At 42.7% G+C, this 21,809-nt stretch overlaps 1 protein-coding gene across 1 annotated transcript in view; it reads right to left on the bottom strand.

The window, feature by feature from the left end:
* The window catches only part of LOC109923235 (glycogen [starch] synthase, muscle-like), a 64,015-nt gene extending 42,244 nt beyond the window's left edge, over positions 1-21,771 (bottom strand). Inside the window, exons 1-7 of the mRNA XM_048617600.1 lie at positions 21,532-21,771; positions 21,269-21,450; positions 19,311-19,502; positions 5,760-5,948; positions 2,295-2,439; positions 1,685-1,802; positions 508-628 (exon numbers count right to left, since the gene is read on the bottom strand). Of these exons, the coding sequence (XP_048473557.1) occupies positions 508-628; positions 1,685-1,802; positions 2,295-2,439; positions 5,760-5,948; positions 19,311-19,502; positions 21,269-21,450; positions 21,532-21,643 (1,059 nt within the window). The 5' untranslated portion in view covers positions 21,644-21,771. The remainder of the gene's footprint in view (positions 1-507; positions 629-1,684; positions 1,803-2,294; positions 2,440-5,759; positions 5,949-19,310; positions 19,503-21,268; positions 21,451-21,531) is intronic.
* Between the last annotated feature and the right edge of the window lie 38 nt (positions 21,772-21,809).

Raw genomic sequence — 21,809 nt, 5'->3', positions numbered from 1 at the left:
GACAAGGTTCTGCATGGTAGACAAGGTTCTGCATGGTAGACAAGGTTAATAAGGTTAGTATGGGATCCAAGGGGAGCTAGCCAATTGGGCACAAAATTGGCTTCAAGGTAGGAGAAAGAGGGTGGTGGCACAGGGTTGCTTTTCAGACTGGAGGCCTGTGAGCAGCGTTGTGCTGCATGGATCGATGCTGGGTCTACTGCCTTTTGTCATTTATATAAATGATTTGGATGTGAATATAGAAGGCATAGTCAGTAAGTTTGCAGGTCAATGTGCACACATAAACCAACTATGGACTCTCCTGCTCTGTACAATTCAGCATCTTATTAACAGGCAACCTCTACATATACCATTAAATTACCTTCAAGAACAAAACTTTCTAAAAGAAAAATTAAAGGACAGTGTGAACCACAAACCATAACTGGCGACAAGAGTCTCTTCCTTCTCCAAACCGTAGCAGAATAATACAGTCAGAATCTAACTTTTAAAACATGAAAACAAAGAAATTACCCGGAGCAGATAATTGAGACGGGCTAATGCTTCCAAGAATAAATCTGCGCCTTTGTTGGTAAATTCGTATCGCCCAGCAATGAAGAAATAGATGGTTTTATCCAGGTCAAAATCCAAATGACTAGGAAGAATCAAGATCAGAAATGTTTAAGTTTAATACCAGGATAAGAACAGCCCTGTGCTGGGCAAGTTATTACGCTATGTTTTAAAATTAAGAATCAAATAAGCAGCTCTGAAAATATAAAGATGAATTAGCGCAAGCAGGACAGTCCTTCTTTACATCTCAAAATGCTTTTCAATAGAATCAAAAGGTGTGAAAGGAGATGACCTATCCCAAGAGCGATAGATGAATTTCAAATTGGACAATGAGAAAAGTCAAAGCTGAGTGATAGATGTCAAGAAAGACAAACTTTAAATAAAAACAGAAAGTGCTGGAGAAACCTAGCAGGTCTAGCAGTGTCTGTGGAGAGAGAAACAGAGTTAATATTTTAAGTGTTGTAAGACTCTTCTTCAGAACTGTCTTAAGATTTAGTCTTAATTAAGTCTTAGACTGAAAGCTTGTGCATTATGCAATCCATGTGCCACTCCTGATGCTGCTTATTTTAATTCTCTTCTCTGGATCAATGTCTCTGCTTAATTTTTACAACTACTCCCATTTGAATTTTAAGCCTGCTTTACATCCCTGGAATCCATCTTCATATAATATTGGCCACACAATACAGCAAGAATATTACAGCAATGAGCGAGGGGGGAATAAGTTCACCCAGCCAATATCAGGGATAAAAGAGTGCAATTATGACCATGAGGACACAAGAAAAGGTATGGTGACATAACTGAAGTTTTTAAAAATTACAAAGGTATTTGACAGAGTAAAAATTTGGAGATTAATTAAGCAGTGGCATAAAACCCAAGTCAATATTCAAAGCCTAGTGAGGTTCGAAGTTTTCACATAATCAATTATTAGAATATAATCAGCACATTAACAATATATTTGAACAATCACATCGGTTCACAAATTTAAGTCAATACAAAACAGCAAATTCTTACAGGATTATGTAGTTGGAGCAAAATAATGTGATTAAATTCCTGCCATATCCCTCACTGGCATTAGCAGGCATACTATTGCTTTGTGTCAAGAACAGTAGGTCAATCTGACTAAAGAAACTCCTTGTCTTACCCGTAGAAATGGCCTCTGACAAACTCCTGAATTCGCATCTTGCTCTTTGAGTGTAAATTCTGAAACTCATGCATTGCAGAGAACTTCTTCAAATTCAGTCCATTTGGAGTCACCATATCTATTGAAGAAAATGGAACTGATTATTAAAAGGCAGGAACTCTAAGGAATAATTAAGAGAATAACTTCTACTATAAGCAATGCTGTGATGGACCGTCATAATTCTGTTACTCTTCCTGAATTTACAGCTTTAAATCTACAGGTTATTGGGTACAGGAGCCAACCTGCACTCAGGGAACCAATCTCATGGCTTCTCCATATCTCACAGGTAACTGTAAAACCAAGACAATCTAATGGATCTGTGCACTGGGGGAATAGCATAGGAAGAGGATGATTAGGTGTGTCAAAGGTAAGGGGTGATAGGGCACTACACAGTCATGCAGAAAATAGTTGTGACTTTGGTTAAGGTTTTCCTGTAGCAGATGGACAGTTACTACCAGAGGAATTCACACAAGTTAACAAAAGGGTTATTGTATTACACTGCAATAGGACAGCCTGCAATTTTGATCATTCAAAGACTCATTAGAAGTTTTCCTAATTAAGTTTCACTCACGAGGTTTGCATTTGAGTAGGTGTTCTGCTTCCACTGCTGTGATTTCCGACACAGTTGTGAAGACATGGGTACAATGAACAGCAGCACGCTCCATACAGTATCGATGGTAGATCTGCCTCTCTCCCGCCTCACGATCTACATCAAACTGAAAGAAAGATCACCAGTGTCACCATCACATGCATTCCATCATGCACTAATGCCCAAAAAGTGAACACCAGTGAGTTCCTTGAAAAACATGAACATCCCACACCCTGAAGTTCTTCAAGGTTCACACTGAAAAGCAGAATAGCTTGCTTCAGTATCAACAAGAGAATGCGAAATAAATTTTTCAAGATTTGCTAGTGATGAAGTAAACATAACCAACAAGTGAATTATATTATCATCTCACTGAAACTTACAAAATTCTTACGGGACTTTACACTGTGGATGTAAAAAGAATGTTTCCCTTGGCTGGTAACTTTAGAACCAGGGGAACTAATCTCAGTACAAAGGTGAAGTTATTTCAGACTGAGATTAAGAGGAATTTCTTAATTCAAAGGATGGTGAACCTTTGGAATTTTCTACCCCAGAAGGCTGTGGGATTTTAATCATTGAGCAGGTACAAGGCAGAAATCAATAGCTTTCTGCAGAACACCTGGTTTGCCTTATCAAAAATGCAACACCTCACATTTATCTAAATTGAACTTTATCTGTCACTCCTCAGCTGGCTGGCCCATCTAATCAAGGTCCGGTTGGACCCTGAGATAATCATCTTCACTGTCCACTCCACCACCTATTTTGGTGTCATCTGCAAACTTACTAACCATACCTCCTATATTCACATCTAAATCATTTATATAATTAACAAAAAGCAGTGGACCCAGCACCAATTCTTGTGACACACCACTGGTCACAGGCCTCAAGTCCCAAAACAACCCTCCACCACCACCCTGTCTCCTACCTTCAAGCCAATTTTGTACCCAATTGGCTAGTCCCCCCGGATCCTATGTGATCTAACCTCACTAAACTTGTCTACCATGCAGAACTTTATCAAACACTTGAAGTCGATGTGGACAATGTCTACCACTCTGCCATCATCAATCTGCTTTGTCACCCTCTTCAAAATACTCAATCAAGTCAGGGAAACATGATTTCCTATACACAGTGATCTTGACCATCACTCATCACTCCTTGCTTTTCCAAATACATGTAAATCCCATCCCTCAGAATTCCCTCCAAAAACTTATGTGGATGTACCTACTACAGAAGGAGCAATACCTGACCTTCTGTTCGGAAATAAGGCAGGCCAAGTGACTGAGGTGTCAGTGGGGGAGCACTTTGGGGCAAGTGATCATAATTCTATGAGTTTTAAAATAGTTATGGAAAAAGACAGAACTGATCAAAAAGTTAAAGTTCTAAATTGGACAAAGGCTAATTTTGACTGTATTAGACAGGAACTATCAAAATTTGTTCGGGGAGGCTACTCGCAAGTAAAGGGACGGTTGGGGGTGAGAAGCTTTAAGAACGAAATAAAAAGACTTCAGAGATAATAATTTCCTACCAGTGTGAAGGGCAAGGCTGGTAGGTGTAGGGAATGCTGGATGCCTAGAGAAACTGGAGTCATGTATATCCAATTATCTAAATATCTATCATCTAAACCATTAATTATAATCATTAGTTGAGGGTCCATAACTTATATTTTCTACTGAGAATGCTCATTATCCCTGCTGTCTTCTAATGCTCAGCCAATTTCCTAAACTCTGAAATAATCTCCTTTAAATTCTACAGCTTCACCTTTTAGCTAATTGTGTACTTCGAAGGATGATATCGAATGCCTCTGGATGTGCAAAGAAATAACACCCAGAAAGACAACGGTCTGCCCACTACTTTAGTCACCTCTTCAACAAATTCAATTTGATTCATCAGGCGTGACATATCTTTAGAAATTCATGCTGGTTCTCTGCGACCAGTTGAAAATTTAAGATGTGTCCAGTCAGCCTATCTTCATCCAAGTCTATAAGTAATATCCTGACAACAGATGTTAAATTAACTCGTCCATAATTTTCTGGTTTCCCCAACCTTTCAAAGCTAAAGTGCATTTTTCCAATCCGAGGTCATCATCCCTGAATCAAAAGACCTTTTAAGTACTTGGACATTAGTAATGCTTTTAACTTTACTCTGGTATAAAAAAAGACCAAGGCAGGAAATCATCTGATCCTGAAGGAATTGTCACAGTTGGATACCATAACTTTCCTCATACCCGCTACTTTGCAAATGTTAATATTGATGAATATCTGTCCCGGAAATTTTCAATAAGTTCTACTCGTCCTCTGCTTAAATTTGATTTAAAATTATCTTTAAAAATGTCAACCATTTCCATGTCAGCATTATCAATTCTCGCAGGATCTATAATATCCCTCAACAACCTTTTTGTATCATTATGAAAGGTTTCTATGTTAATTTTGAAACTCAATTTTCTTTCTGTATTCCCGTTTCATATTTCTTACAAAAACATCTGGTCCACTTTGTCACTCTGTTGCTTTTTGGATCTTTACAATTTGTCAGAATTTCTTTTTGTATTTTTAAAGCTCTACTCACCTATCTGTTCTCTGTTAGCTCTTTAGCCATCCATAGCGGGTTTTTTTTTATCAAGTAGAATTCTTGTTTCTTAAGGGTTTAAACTGTTTCTGTACTATATTAAATATGTTGAACACTTCCCACAGATGTTCTACAATACACCCATTAACAGATCTGTTCAGTTCCCTACAGGCAGTCTTAGTTTCAAGCCATTAAAGTCAGCTTTACTTTAATCTAGAATTGAGCTATGGCACATCCTTTATTCATTTACGGGACGAGGGCGTCGCTGACAAGGCAGCATTTATAGCCCATCCCTAATGGGGGGTTTTTCCAACAATCGGCAAGGGATTCACGGTCAACATCAGATTCTTAATTCCAGATTTTTATTGAATTCAAATTCCACCGTCTGCTGTGGCAGGATTCGAACCTGGGTCCCCAGAACATTATCTGTGTTTCTGGATTGATAGTCCAGTAATAATACCATAGGTATTATCCACATTGCCTGCCAGCATAGCTTCCTGTTAAACTCAACATTGAATTCAATCACATTATGATCACCATTAGATAAATATCCATGCTCTATAGGAGCACAGGAATAGGAATGGGGCGTTTAGCCCTTCCACCTGGTCTACCATTTAATTAGATCATTGCTGACAATAATCTAGCTCCATATACCCATTGTTGCATTATATCATACAATTGTTATCGCTAACAAATATCTATTTATACTGAGAACTGATCTAGCACTATTGGTAGATTACTAAATCTAAAACGACATGTCCACTTGTCTCACAGGTACTGACTATACATGGCTCTCACTGTACTCCGAACTCCTTTTCAATTTTTTAATTGCACCCATAAAGTCTGAGGTTGTCTCTAACTGAATAAACTAGGAAGGTTATTACGCACGTAGGCAAGGTTGTTGTAGAAGTCGACATTTCCAGCACAGATATAACGTCCCAATAACGTAGCATGTGTCGTAAAGATTGTAGCTACAGGGATCTTGCGGATTCTGCACATAATCAAACCAACACCAGCCAGCCATTCATGGAAGTGAGTGATGATAAACGGGCAGTTCCCCTCACACTGAGAAACAAACTAAACATGAAAGAAACCAGATTAAATCGGGTATAGTTCAGAAAACTTTTTCTAAATATTAAATCTTATCAAGTCTTATGCATCATGTGTTCCTCCCAATGTCAGCACTTAAGAGGTAAAAGGAAATAATTCACTCCTGTTTGGAATATGGAGGTCTCAGAATTGTTCATAAAACATGCACAGAACAGATTGGGTAAATAGAATCAGAGAACAAATACAGGAGCCTAATACAGATCACAATGAACTTAGTATATAATCTACCACTCGACCAATTTGCTGCTCTTTCCCTGAAGCCCTTTAATATTTAATGCAATTATTAATTCATTCCTCTGAAATACAGAGATTACACTGCAATATAATTATTTATTGTAGATTCTAATAGCCCATTACATCAATCATTTTTCTAATCTGCCTGTTGTTGGAGTTTTAAACTGTTTATTGCCCCTGGGGTCACCACCATCAGGAATTCCCTTAGCAGATTCTGCTGTCCCTTTCTCTTTGCCACTGGATGAGTGAATTTGCCAATGTTCACCAGCTTAGGAACTAGAGTGGATTATTCAACCCCTCAAATATGTCCCCACCATTCATTTAGATCATGACTGATCTGTATTTTAACTCAACTTAGCTCTTTATTCCATATTTCCTCGATGCCAAATGCACCCTATATTGTGAGAACAATCAGATCAAAACTTAGCTTACAATTATTGAATTATTCAAATGTTCAACACCATTATCAACTCCTCCCAGATACTTGTAATTTTATTTATTCATTCACGTGACATGGTCGTCACTGGCTGGGCCAGTATTTATTGCCTGTCCCTAGTGGGCTTTGAGAAGGTGGTGGTAAACTGCCTTCTTGAACCGCTGCAGTCCATGTGCTGTAGGTAGACCCACAATGCCCTTAGGGAGGGAATTCCAGAATGTTGACCCAGCGACACTGAAGGAACTGCAATGTATTTCGAAGTCAGGGTGGTGAGTGGTTTGGAGGGCTACCTACAGCTGGTGATGTCCCCACGTATCTCCTGCCATTGTCCTTCGTCAAGGAAGTAGTCATGGATTTGTAGGGTGCTGTCTAAGGATCTTTGGTGAATTTCTGCAGTGAGACACACTGCTGCTAATGAGCATCAATGGTGGAGGGAGTGGATGCTGTGAATGCGGTGTCATGCAGGCTGCTTTGTCCTGAATGGCGTCAAGCTTCTTGAGTGTTGTTGGAGTTGCGCGAATCCAGGCAAGGAGGGAATACTCGATCATACGCCTGAATTGTGCCCAGTAGATACAGTCTTACAGTTGTACAGCATAGAAACAGACCCTTTGGTCCAACCTGACCATGCTGAACAGATATCTTAAATTAATCTCGTGCAGTTTGCCAGCATCTGCCCATACTCCTCTAAACCCTTCCTATTCATGTACCCGTCCAGAAGCCTTTTAAATGTTGTAATTGTACCAGCCTCCACCACTTCCTCTGGCAGCTCATTCCATACACGCACCACCCTCTGCATGAAAAAGTTGCCCCTTAGTTCCCTTTTAAATTTTTCCCCTCTCACCTTAAACCTATGCTCTCTATGTTTTGGACTCTCCTACCCTGGGGAAAAGACGTTGACTAGTCACCCTATCCATCCCCTCATGATTTTATCAACCTCTATAAGGTCACCCCTCAGCCTTCGATGCTCCAGAGAAAACATCCCCAGCCTATTCAGTCTCTCCTTATAGTTCAAACTCTCCAAACCTGGCAATGTCCTTGTAAATCTATTCTGAACCCTTTCAAATTTCACAACATTTTCCCTCCAACAAGGAGACCAGATTGAATGCAGTATTGCAAAAGTGGCCTAACCAATGTCCTGTACAGCCGCAACATGACATCCCAACTCCTACACACAATGCACTAACGAATAAAGGCAAGCATTCCAAATGCCTTCAGCACTATCCTATCTACCTGTGACTCCACTTTCAAGGAACTATGAACCTGCACTCCAAAGTCACTTTGTTTAGCAACACTCCCAGGACTTTACAATTAAGCATATAAGTCCTGCCTTGATTTGCCTTTCCAAAACACAGCACCTCACGGACAGGATTTGGGGAGTCAGGAGGTAATTTACTCACTGCAATATTCCTATCCTCTGACCTGCTCTTGTAGCCACTGTATTTATATGGTGAGTCCAGTGCCCAGGATGTCAATGGTGGAGGAGTCAGTGATGGTAGTACAATTAAATGCCAGGTCGTGGTTAGATTCTCTCTTATTTGAGATGATAATTGCCTGGCATTTGCGTTGAGCAAATGTTACTTGCCACTCATCCAAGTCTAGATATTGTCCAGGTCTTGCTGCATTTGAACATGAACTGCTTCAGTATCTGAGGAGTCACGAATGTACAATGTTCAGTACCAATCATGACCAAAATCCCCACTTCTAACCTGATGATGGAGGGAAATCATTGATAAAGCTGAAGATGGTTGGGCCTGGGACACTACCCTGAAGAACTCTTGTCGAGATTACTTGGAGGTGAAATGGCTGACCTCCAACATCCACAACCATCTTATGTGCCACGTATGACTCCAACCAGTGGAGAGATCTCCCCCTGATGCACATTGATTTCAGTTTTGCTACGACTCCCTGATGCCATACTTGGTCAAATTTGGCCTTGATGTTGAGGGTTGTAACTCTCACCCCACCTCTGGAATTCAGCTTTTTGGTCTATGCTTGAGCCAAGGCTGTAATGAGATCAGGAGCTGACTGGCCCTGGTGAAAACCAAACTGGGCATCACTGAACAGGTTATTGCTAAGCAGAGGCTGCTTGATAGCACTGTCGATGACACCTTCCATCACTTCACTGATGATTGAAAGATTGATGGGGTGGTAATTGGCCGGGTTGGCTTTCTCCTCCTTTTGGGTATAGCACCGAACTGGGCAATTTTCAACACTACCAGGTAGATGCCAGTGTTATAACTGTACCAAGATCTTTGTTTCCTCATCAGCCACAGGATAGGTCCTGGTGGACTGGCGAGTAGCTAATGTTGTTCCCCTACACAATAAGGGAAATAGGGATAATCCAGGAAACTATAGACTGATAAGTCTCACATTGATGGTTGGGAAGCTATTTGATGAGAATTCTTAGAAATAGGATTTACACACATTTGGAAAAGCATGGCCTAATTAGGGGCAGTCAGCATGGCTTTGTGGGGGACAGGTCATGTCTTACTAACTTGACTGAATTTTTTGAGGAGATGACAAAGATGATCGATGAGGGTAGAGCAGCAGATGTTGTCTACATGAATTTTAGTAAAGCTTTTGACAGGGTCCCTCATGGTAGGCTCATCCAGAAGATTAAGATGCAAAGGATCCACAGTGACTTGGCCGCATGGATTCAGAAATGATTTGCCCATAGAAGGCAGAGGATCGTGGTGGAAGGGTGTTTTTCAGGCCGAGGTCTGTGACTAGTGGTGCTGTGCAGGGATCCGTACAGGGACCTTTATTGTTTAAAATGTAGAACAGTGGGTTAGTAATTTTGCATATGATACAAAGATCAGTGGAGTTGTGGGTAGTGTAGAAGGTTATCAAAGGATACAGCGGAATCACTTGCAGATATAGGCAGAGAAATGGCAGATGGAGTTTAATCCAGGTAAGTGTGAGGTGCTGCATTTTGGGAGATCAAATGTTAAGGAAAAGTATACAGCTAAAGGCAGGAGTCTGAACAGCCTTGATGTACAGAGGGATCTTGGGATTCAAGTTGATAGCTCCCTGGAAGTAGCCACGCAAGTAGATGGGGTGATAAAGAAGGTATATAGCATGCTTGCCTTTATTGGTCAGGGAACTGAATGTAAGAGTCAGGCTATCATAGCAGCTTTACAAGACTTTGATTAGACTGCATTTAAAGCATTCAATTCTGATTGCCACATTACAGGAAGGATGTGGAGGTTTTGGAGAGGATGCAGAACAGGTTCACCAGGCTGCTGCCTGGATTACACGGTATGATGTATAAGGAGCGGCTAGAAAACCTCAGGTTGTTTTTCCTCTGGAGCAGCAGAGGCTGAGGGGACACTTGATAGAAGTGTGTAAAATTATGAGATGCACAGATAGGGTTGACAGTCAGAATCTTTTTCCCAGAGTTGAAATGTCTAAAACAAGGGGGCATGTATTTAAGGTGAGAGGGAGGAAGTTCAAAGGAGATGTGAGGGGCAAGTTTTTTTTAAAATACAGAGAGTGGTAGGAGTGTGGAAGCACTGCCAGGGTGATGGTGGAGACAGATTCAATAGGGGCAGTTAACAGACAGTTAGATAAACACATGAATATGCAAGGAATAGAAGGATATGGCTCATGGGCAGGCAGAAGGGATTAGTTTAATTTGGCATGTTCAGCACAACATCATGGGCCAAAAGGACTCATTCCTGTACTGTACAGTTCTATGTTCTATGTACCGGAACAGCTTGGCTTGGCAATGCAGCATGTTCTGGAGCACAAGTCTTCAGTACTATTACTGAAATACTGTCAGTGCCTGCAGCCTTTGCAGTGTCCAGAGCCTCCAACTGTTTCTCGATATCACATGGAGTGAATCGAATTAGCTGAAAACTGACATGTGTGATGCTGGGGGACACCTCTGGAGGAGGCTGAGATGAATCATGCACTCTGCACTTCTGGATGAAGATTGCTGTTAGTGCTCCTGTCTTGTCTTTTGCACTGATGAACTGGACTCTTGCATCATTGACAATGGGTATATGTGCAGCCTCCTCCCTCAGTGAGTTGTTTACTTGTCTATCACTATTCACTACTGGATGGGTGTTATGGACCAGAGCAACCCCCCTCAAAAGTATATTATGAAGATAGTCTAGACCCTAACTTTTTGTTACTTTAAAGGTACGTGTCAGGTGTTGCATTCCAGATGCAAATCGATTGGTCAAACTATTCAACTTTAAGCAAAACACACATTGTATTTCAAATGTGATGTAAAAATAAACAAAATGAAAATAAAAGAATGGGCCTAACTGTAATGCTATCAAAATGCTTAATGAAATAATGTATATTAACTACTTCTAATTAACTGTTCCAACTTCCCATAAACACATCCTTGGCAAAGGTAAAACTCTGTAAAATAGATTGTCTCACATGCAATTCTAGCAGCAGGAGGAGAACCCCAGCTTTTAGCTGTAACAGAGAGAAGAATATGAACTTCCATATTCAGCTTCAAGATCCCAGCAATCGCTGAAAGCTAAAAAAAGTCCTGGTTCTGCAGGAATTTGGCCCCATCCATTCAGGCTGCTTCTATTGTTTCAACTTTAAAAAAAAACCTCAAGGCCTCACAAGCTGTCTACTTTATTGGCTTTAAGCAGACCATTCTACACCTTACAGTTCTTAAAGCCATTGTACTATCACACGTGGAGGACTGCAGAGTTTAAATCTGTTCCATCGGTTGTGGGATTTCTTAGCTCTGTCAATGCTGTTTGGCACAAAAGGAGTCCTGTTTAGTAGCTTCACCAGGTTGATCCTTATTTTTAGGTAGGGCTGGTGCTGCTCCTACCATGCCCCCTTGCACTCTCCACTGAAACAGGTTTGATCCCTCGCTTGATGTTAATGGTTGAGGGGAGGGACATTTGGGCCATGATGTTGCAGATTCTGTTGGAGTATGATTCTGCTGCTGCTATGCTACAGTGCCTCATGGATGCCCAGTCTGGAGTTGCCAGGTCTGTCCAAGTCTGTCCCATTTAACATGGTGATACTGCCACACAACACAATGGAGGTTATTCTCAAAGTGAAGGTGGGACTTTGTCTCCACAAGGACTATGCGGTGGTCTTACCAATACGATCATAGACAGACACATTTATAGCTGCCAGGCTGGTAACGATGAAGTCAAGTATGTTTTTCCCTCTTGTTGATTCCCTCACCACCTGCTGCAGATCCAGTTTAGCAACTATGTCCTTTAGGAAACAACCAGTCAGTCATCAGTAGTACTGCTGTTGAGCCACTCTGGATGGTGGACATTGAAATCCCCCACCCAGATTACCCTCAGAGCTTCCTCAAAGTATTGTTCAACATGAAGGAGTACTGATTCGGCAGCCGAGGGAAGAGGCTAGGTGGTGATCAGCAGGAGGTTTCCTTGTCCATGTTTAACCTGAAGCCATGAGACTTCATGGGATCCAGAGCCAATGTGGAGGACTCCCTCACAATTGTACACCATTCTGCTGCCACCTCTGCTCGTCTTACCTGTCGATGGGGCAGGATATATACAGGGATTGTGATGGTCTCGTCTGGGATAATTTCTTAAAACGGTATGATCCCGTGAGTATGACTATGTTAGGCTATTGCTCGATCAGGCTGTGAGACAGCTCTCCCAATTTTGGCACTAACCCCCAGATGTTATGGAGGAGGACTTTGCAGGGCTTGAGTTACAGGCTGAGTTTACCATGTTCATTTCTGGTGCATAGGTCAATGCTCAGGTGGTCTGTCCAGTTTCATTTCTCATTGAGAATTTGCAGCAATTGATACAACTGAATGGCTTGCTAGGCCATTTCCGGCGGCAGTTGAGAATCATTCGCATTCTGTGGGTCTGAAGACACATGTAGGCCAGAATAGATGAAGATGGCAGATTTCCTTCCCTGAAGGACATTAGTGAACCAGTCAAATTTTTCTGACAATCAACAATAGATGCATGGTCATCAGTAGATTCTTAATTCCAGGTATTATTATTAAATTCAAAATCTGCAACCTGCTATGGCGGGTTTCAAACCTGGGTCCCCAGAACATTAGTGGAGTTTCTAGATTAGTAACAAAAACAGAAATTGTAGAAACTCAGCAGGTCTGGCAGCATCTGTATAGAGAAAACGTACTTAACAGAGAAAAATACAGCACAGGAACAGGCCCTTTCGCCCTCCAAGCCTCCGCCCACACATTTTTGCCTTCCATATTAAAACCTTCTTCACTTACAGGATCCATATCTCTCTATTCCCTTCCTATTCATGTATTCATCCAGGTGTCTCCTGAATACTGCTATTATGTCTGCTTCCACCATCTCCTCTGCAGTACATTCCAGGCACCCATCACCCTTTGTGTGAAAAACGTGCCTCGTACATCTCTTTTAAACTTGCCCCCTCGCACCTTGAGCCTGTGTCCCCTAGTAATTGACCCCTCCACCCTCAGAAAAAGCCTCATACTTTCCACTCTATCTATGCTATTCACAATTTTATAAACTTCTATCAGGTCACACCCCTCAACCTCCTGCATTCCAGTGAAAACAAACACAGTCTATCCAACCTTCCTTCATAGCTAAAATCCCCCATACCAGGCAACATTCTGGTAAACCTTTTCTGTACCCTCTCCAAAGCATCCACATCCTTCTGGTAGTGCGGTAACCAGAACTGTACGCAATATTCCAAGTGTGGCCTAACTAAAGTTCTATAAAGCTGCAGCATAACTTGCCTATCCTTATACTCACTTCTAATGAAGGCAAGCATGCTATAGGCCCTTTTTTTACTACCTTATCTACCTGCACTGCCACCTTCACTGCTCTGTGAAACTGCACACCCAGATCACTCTGCATACCAATATTACTAACGGTTCTGCCATTCACTCTGATTTCCATCTGTACGCGACCTTCAAAAATGCATCACTCACATTTGTTCGGATCAAACTCCATCTGCCATTTTTCTGCCTATACCTCCAACTGATCTAAAACCTGTTGTGTCATCTGACAATCCTCCTCACTATCCACAACTCCACTCATCTTTGTATTGTCCGCATACTTACTAATTAGACCAGCTATGCTTCCCTCCAAATGATTTATGTAGATCATGAACAGCAGAGGTCCCAGCACTGATCGCTGTGGAACACCACTGGTCACAGCCTTCCAATCCAAAAAGCATCCTTCCAACACTACACTCTGTCTCCTATGACTAAGCCACTTCTGTGTCCATTGTGCCAGCTTACCCCGATACAATGTGACTTCTCCTTTTGTACCAGTCTGCCAGGAGGGACCTTGTCAAAGGCTTTACTGAAGTCCACGGAGACAACATCAACAGTTTTTTTTCCTCCACCATCTTTGTCACCTCCTCAACAAACACAAATCAAGGTAGTGAGGTACGACGTCCCCCACACAAAACCATGCTGTCTATCACTAATAAGTCCATTTGCTTCTAAATGTTTATAGATTCTTGTCCCCGAGAATCTTTGCCAATAATTTCCTTACCACTGCCGTGAGGCTGACAGGCCTGTTATTTCCTGGATTATCCCCAATACTCTTTTTAAACAATGGGACAAATTAGCTATTTTCCAGTCCTCCAAGACCTCCTCTATAGCCAAAGTGGATACAAAGATATCTGTCAATGCTCCAGAAATTTGTTCTCTTACCTCCCTCAATATTCTGGGATAGATCCCATCAAGACCCAGGGACTTATCCATCTTAATACTTTTTAATATCAACTTGGCTTAGAACTCAACAGTCCCTTTCTCGAGATCATCCTCCACCTTCTCTTTGGTGAATGCTGACACAAAGTATTCATTTAGCACCCCACCTACCCCTTCTGGTTCCAAACATACATTCCCTCCTTTGTCCTTGAGTAGACGAACTATGGCCCCTTTTAGCCCTTCTAATTCCTTAATTCTAGTTCTTCCCTACTTTCCTTATATACTTCAAGGACTTTGCCAGTTCCCATACTCCTAGGCTTTATGTGTGCTTCCTTTCTCTTTTTGACCAAGGTCATAACATCCCTGGTCATCCAAGGTTCACCTAACTTGCCCATACTTTTCCTTCATTCTCACAGGATTGAGCCTCTCCTGAATTATTACCAACTGCCATTTGAAATACTCCCACATGTGTCAGATGTGGATTTACCCTCAAACAGCTGCCTCTAATCAAAATTCTCCTGTTCCTGCCTAATATTGTTGTAGTTAGTCTCCCCCAGTTTAACATCTTCACCAAAGCACTGCTGTTATTCCAATCCATGAGTAACTTAAAACTCATGGTATTAAGGTCATACTCCAGAAATGCTCCCCCACTGAAACTTTATTCACCTGGCCAGGCTCATTTCCCAAAAGCAGGTCCAGTATAACCTCTTTGTTGGTTGGACTGATTACATACAGTGTCGAGAAACCTTCCCGAATGGTCCTTACAAATTCTGTCCCATCCAAGCACCTAGCACAAAGTGAGTCCTAGTCAATACAGGGGAAGTTAAAATCACCCACCACAACAACCCTGCTGTTTTTACATCTTTCCACCCTCAAAATCTGTCTACATAGTCTATCCTCTATCTTGCTCTGGCTATTGGGAGGCTTATAGTATACCCCCAGCATTGTGATTTCACCTTTCCTATTCCTGAGTTCCACCCATACTGCCTCGCTGCACGAGTCCTCTGACGTATCATCCCTCAGTACAGCTGTGAGATACTCCTTTACTTGTAATGAAAATCCCCCACCCCTTTTACCTCCTTTTCTATCACACCTGAAATATCTAACTCCTGGGACATTCAGCTGCCATTCCTGTCCTTCTTTCAGCCAACTCTCCCTAATCACAATAATGTCATACAGCTTTGGTTAGTACTTGGAACTAAGTTCATCTACTTTGCCTATTATACTTCTCACATTGAAACACATGCATTTCAGACCACCTTCCATGCTCCTTTCAGCAGTGTTTCCCTGCCTGTTCTTGCTTTTAATCATGTTTGCCTTGGTTTCTACCTCTCCCTCAATGTCTGCATCTGCTACCCTACTCCTCTGGTTCCCATCCCCCACCACACTAGTTTAAACCCTCCCCAACCACTCTACCAAGGATCCCCCCTCCAAGGGCATCAGTCCTGTCCTACCCAAGTGTAACTTGTCCAGTTTGCAAAGGTCCCACCTCCCCTAGAACTGGTCCTCATGCCCCATGAATCTGAAACCCTCACCCTCATATCACCTTTTCAGCCATGTGTTCATCCTATATGTCCTGCTGTTTCTACACGGACTAGCTTGTGGCACTGGTAGTAATCCTGAAATAACTACCTTTGAGGACCACATTTCAACTTTATTCCTAGTTCTCTATATTCTGCTTTTGGCACCTCATCCCTTTTATAAATCTATGTCATTGGTACCACTGTGTACCACAGCCACTGGCTGTTCGCCCTCCCCATCCAGAATGTCCTGCAGCCGTTCCGAGACATGCAAGACCCCAGCACCAGGGAGGCATCACACCATCCTGGACTCCTGTTTGCAGCCACAGAAATGCCCAACTATTCCCCTTACAATTGAATCTCCTATAACTATAGCAATTCTGTGCCTATTTCTCCCTCCCTCTGCAGCAGAGCCAACCATGGTGCCATGAATTTTGCTGCTGCTGTTATCCCCCGAGAGGCCATTCCCCTCAACAGTATCCAAAATGGTATATCTGTTTTGCAGGGGAACAGGCACAGGAGATTCCTGCACTGCCTGCTTAGCCCTGCTGCTCTGCCTGATGGTCACCCATTCCCATCTGGCCTATGGAGTCAGAACCTGCAGTGTGACCACCTTTCTATACGTGCTATCCATGACAGTCTCTGCCTCGTGAATGCTCCTCAGTGTCCCCTGACACCGCTCCAACTCCAAAACTCAAGCTTCCAGGAGCTGCAGTTGGAAACATTTCTTGCATACATGCCAGTCGTGGAAACGTGCCCGGCTTCCCACATTGAACAAGAGGAGTAGACTATGATTTGCAGCTCTCCTGCCATGTCTTACCCTTTTAACTTAATTGATCCTTACAATGACAACTACTTTTTCTTCACTTCTGATGTCCTCTGCTCTGATAACAATTCTCAAAACTTACCTGTCACTCACCAACAACAGTTTCCTGAAGCTATTTAAGCTGGTGTTCCTTTAAACGCTAGAACTCTCACTGCCTATCTTCCTCTCATGATGTTCTGTCTCTTCTCCTCTGAACCCTGCCTCTCCTTTTTTTTGGGTTAGAGGGCGAAGGAGGGATGGAAACACTACATTGATGTTTGGGGCTAGCCGTTCCTCAACAGCAAGTTCTACCTTGATATCCTTTACACCCGCGCTGACTGCGAAGTCCACTCCCAGAATACAAACGAGTGAAGACTCAGCATCCTCTGGTTGAGCCCTGCATCAGAAGTAATTGCTGCTAGGAAAGGTGGGACATGAGCCACAGAGGGTTCTGGGGGCAGGGAGCTGGAGTCACGGGGAGAGTTTATAGGAGTGAGGCAGTGTAGTCTACTGTATTCACTGCTCAGAAACGTGGTCTCCTCTACATTTGGGAAGTGAAATACAGACTAGGCCAAATACTTTGAGGAACACCTCTGTTGTAATCAAAAACGATCCCACATTCTAGCTCCTGACCAACATTTGTGCCTCAGGCTTGCCACAGTGCTCCAATGAAGCTCTGTGCAAGCTGAAAAAGCAGTATCTCATTTTCCAACATTGAGTTCAATAATTTTTGGGTCTGAGTACCTTCTCCCATGTCTTTTTTCCTGACCCATGCCCCAGACGTTGACATCACAGCCACCCAATCCTCACCTTTTTACGGTCCCTATTATCAGCAATTTTTCCCTTCCGTAGCATAGTTTCAGGGCGCCCTTCCCCTCCCCCGTTTCTGGGGAGGGGTCTGGGCCCAGGGCGTCGGCTTTCCTGCTCTTCTGGTGCTGCTTGGCCTGCTGTGTTCATCCAGCTCTACACCTTGTCATCTCAGATAGTGGTGAAGGGTTGTTTTTCGGACTGGAGGTCTGCGACCAGTGGTTTTCCGCAGGGTTTGGTGCTGGGTCCACTGTTCTTTGTCATTTATATAAATGATTTGGATGGGAATTTAGGAGGAATGGTTAGTAAGTTTGCAGATGACACCAAAATTGGTTTTATAGTCAATAGTGAAGAAGGTTATCTAAGGTTACAAAGGGATCTTCAGCAGTTGGACCAATGGACTGAGGAGTGGCAGATGGCATTTAATTTGGATAAATGAAAGTTTAGATAAACTGAACAGGATTTATACAATTCATGGTAGCGCCACGAATTGTATAAATCCTGCCCTTGTTCGGTTTATTTAAATTTTCATTTATCCAAATTAAATGCCACAGAATCTTAGGGGTTCTGTCTCACACTTAGTTTTTTGCAAGTTGTGTCATAGGTAGACAGGGTGGTTAAGAAAGCATTTAGCACCCTTGCCTTCAATGCTTAAACCATCGAGTGCAGGAGTTGGCATTTCTTGTTGAGGTTGTAAAGGACGTTGGTGAGGCCACTTTTGGAGTACTGTGTACAGTTCTTGTTGCCCTGCTATATGAAGGACATTATTAATTTGGAGAGGGTTCAGAAAAGATTTACAAGGGACTTTTTGGGGATTAGAGGGTTTGCGTTACGAGGAGACGCTGGATAGGCTGTCACTTTTTTGACTGGAGTGTCGGAGGTTAAGGGATGACGTTAGAGGTTTATAAAATCGTGAAGTCTATGGAGAAGGTGAACAGCAAAGGTCTTTTCCCTAAGGTGGCAGAGTTCAAAACTAGGGACTTATTTTTAAAGGTGAGAGGAGAATGATGTAAAAGTGACCTGAGGGGCAACTTCTTCACGCAGAGGGTGGTTTGTATATGGAATGGTGATATGTCTCATTGCAAGGGTAAGTGGTAGATCCAGATACAGTTGCAACATTTAAAAGACATTGGACAGGTACATTAATGGGAAAGGTTTAGAGGGATATAGGGCCAAATGCAGGAATGTGGGACTAATTTAGTTTGGGAAACTTGGTTGGCATGGACAAGTTGGACCGAAGGGTCTGTTTCCATGCTGAATGACTCTGATCCTATCTATCACTTTTGTTGCCTCTCTCTGTCAACACTCTGCCTTCACAATCCTCACACCTTTACGCAACACAACACCACACACACACTTCCCCGACCCTCCCTCCCCCAACTCTCTGGCTTTAGCACATATACCACCTTTTCCCAGCTACTACTATGAAGTTCACGATTTTGCTGAAAGGCAGAGTAGACTCAATGGGCTGAATGGTCTAGTTCTGCCCCCACACCTTAATGCTTTTTTTCTGCATAACCTCAGTATTGTAACTGGTATCATATGACTTGTTTAAGATACTTTGAAGAACTAATATGGATTCAGATCAGTACAAGCATCTGCATCAAGTCCTATGAAGACACATATTCCATGACTGGCAAAAGAACCAACATGAGGAAGTACTTTTTCTTTACACAGCAAACAGTGAGGATCTGAAATACACTGAATGTGGAGGCAGAAACAATTGCGGCTTTGAAAGAGAGTTGGATAAGCACCTGAAGGGATGAAGAATTTTCTAGGTTTTGGGGAAAAGGTAGGGAGTGCACCTATTTGGCACATGCTGGGATGCCTCCTTCTGTACTGTAACCATTTTATCATTCTAAATATCCGATAATAGAAATGATTGGACATGGATTTTACTGACCTCTCCCAGGAACCAAGTGATGAGAAAACCAAAGAGAACAGCATCATTTGCTTCTCGGTCATACCAGGGAATCCCAATAGAGCAACAATCCCACAATTCAGCTTTCCAACGGTCCAAGCTCCAAGCTGTAGCTCCAACATCGAACAGGATAACACAAGGATTCCCTTCAATCAACCATCGCCCAAAGTACACCTGTACAAACAGAGAGGCAGACAGAACAGATGGTTTACATATTGCATTGCTGGCTGAATATTCAATACACTTTTCTTTATTTGAGATTGTATCCTTCTCTAGGGAAATAAGTTTCAGTAATTGAGCACACTAGCATGTGCCCAAGTGTGAAGGTTGTAAGTTCAAGTTCAAGTTCAAGATTTAAACATATAATTCAGTCTGACATTCTGACAGTATTTGAAGAGACTGCTATCTTGTCAAAAGATGAGAAGATAAACTGAGGTCCCATTTGCTACCAGGTGGATGGTAAAGATCCTATAGGAGTTTTACCATATAATAGTGACCAGGTCACTTTGAAGAATAAATAGTTCTCTATCAGCATCACTAAAACACAGTGCCTGATCATTTAACTCCTAATGCTTTGTCAGACTTTGCTGAGTGGTAAAAAACAAACAGTGACAACTCTTCAAAAATAACTGTGAACAAAGAATGCTGGATAGCACAGCAGGTCAGGCAGCATCCCTGGATTGACAGCAAGCTAATGTTTCAAGTCCAGGTGACCCTTTAACAGAGCTGACGTGAAGTCTCTCTCTCAATGGATGCTGCCTGACCCACTGTGATTTCCAGCATTTTTTGTTTACTGTACAGATTCCAGTATCTGCAGTAACTTGATCCTACACAAATAATTGTTGCCTGTATACCCTCCTTGAACACTGAAAGGATGTAAACTCCTCAATTATAAACACAACCACTTTCTGATGAAATACACAAAACATAAATGATTATATTGACGATAAAGTTGACCAGGTCCCTCTAAAGTCCTGAGACAACAAGGTGTAGAGCTGGATGAACACAGTAGGCCAAGCAGCATCATAGGAGCAGGAAGGCTGACGTTTCGGGCCTAGACCCTAGGCCCTTTTTTTTCTGAAGGAGGGTCTAGGCCCGAAACGTCAGCTTTCCTGTTCCTCTGATGTTGCTTGGCCTGCTGTGTTCATCCAGCTCTACATCTTGTTGTCTCAGATTCTCCAGAATCTGCAGTTCCTTCTACCCCTCTAAAGTCCTGGCATCTTTTATCACAAACTCTTCCTCAGTTAGTTGTAGAGTCTGATGGTTTTAAATATAACCAACCTGAACTTCATGATCCCACTATGGTTTCAAGTGTTATGTTTCCACTGATAGGAAAATCTAGAACCTGAGGACACAGTCTCAGAGTGAAGAAATGACCCTTTGGAACTGAGATGAGGAGGAATTTCTTCAGCAAGAGGCTGGTGAATCTGTGGAACTCATTGCAGCAGAGGGCTGTGGAGGCCACGTCATTCAGTATATTTAAGACAGAGATAAATAAGTTTTTGATTGATAAGAGGATCTAGGGTTACATGGAGAAGGCAAGAGAATGGGATTGAGAAACATATCGGCCACAATCGAATTGCGGCGCAGACACAATGGGCCGAATAGACTAATTCTGCTCCTTTATCTTATGGTCTATTACGTCTCCTGTTAAAAAAGATGAACAGAATGTTCACCAATTTATTATTGATTCAACATACAATAGTATCTTGACGCCAATTCGATCTTCATTGCAGACTAATCACAGGCTGAGCAACACGGAATGAAATCTTGGGTACTATTCAACTTCAGACTAAATTCTAATCCCTCATATTCTATCCACTACCAGATCGGAAATGTCAGCTTTCCTGCTCGACCTGCTGTGTTCATCCAGCTCTACACCTTGTCATCTCAGATTCTCCAGCATCGGCAGTTCCTACTATCTCTGAACCGGTTGGTACCTTGCAGCCTTTGGCGTTCATGGAGTCAATGGTCCGTCTGATGGCGGGATTCTGCGGTTCGACCAGCTCCACCTGGGTCCTCACGTTATGCTCAAAATATGGGCCCATCATCACATAATTCTCGCCCCACTCGTCGATGGTGATCTTTGCCTTGGTTTGAATCACGGTGTAGATGCCTCCAACTAGAGAGACAGAGGAACAGTTAAACTGGCCCCAGCACACAGCTCCCCGGGAGAGGACATTCGGCCCACGCTGCTCCTTACCTTTGTTAGTCACTTCCCAGGCCACCTCGACCAGAATCACATCGTCCCGGAGCGGGGGCCCGATACTCTCCGGCCGCCGGAGAGAGCCGGAGACGTTGCCAGAAACGGACATCCTAAACCCACTGGGAGCAGTAATCAAAATGCATCAGAACAGCAAAGGGATGGGAATGGACGCGGGCGGCACTAAGCAATGGCAGCACCACGGGGTTGCCCCTTCACAGGGCGATGCCAAGTCGCGGGCAAATGTTACACTGGAGCCCGGGTCGGGTGTACGGGGG

This window comes from Rhincodon typus, chromosome 37, assembly GCF_021869965.1.
Source record: "Rhincodon typus isolate 14 chromosome 37, sRhiTyp1.1, whole genome shotgun sequence".
Classification (NCBI taxonomy): Eukaryota; Metazoa; Chordata; class Chondrichthyes; order Orectolobiformes; family Rhincodontidae; genus Rhincodon; species Rhincodon typus.
This window is presented reverse-complemented; position numbering and strand designations above follow the sequence as displayed.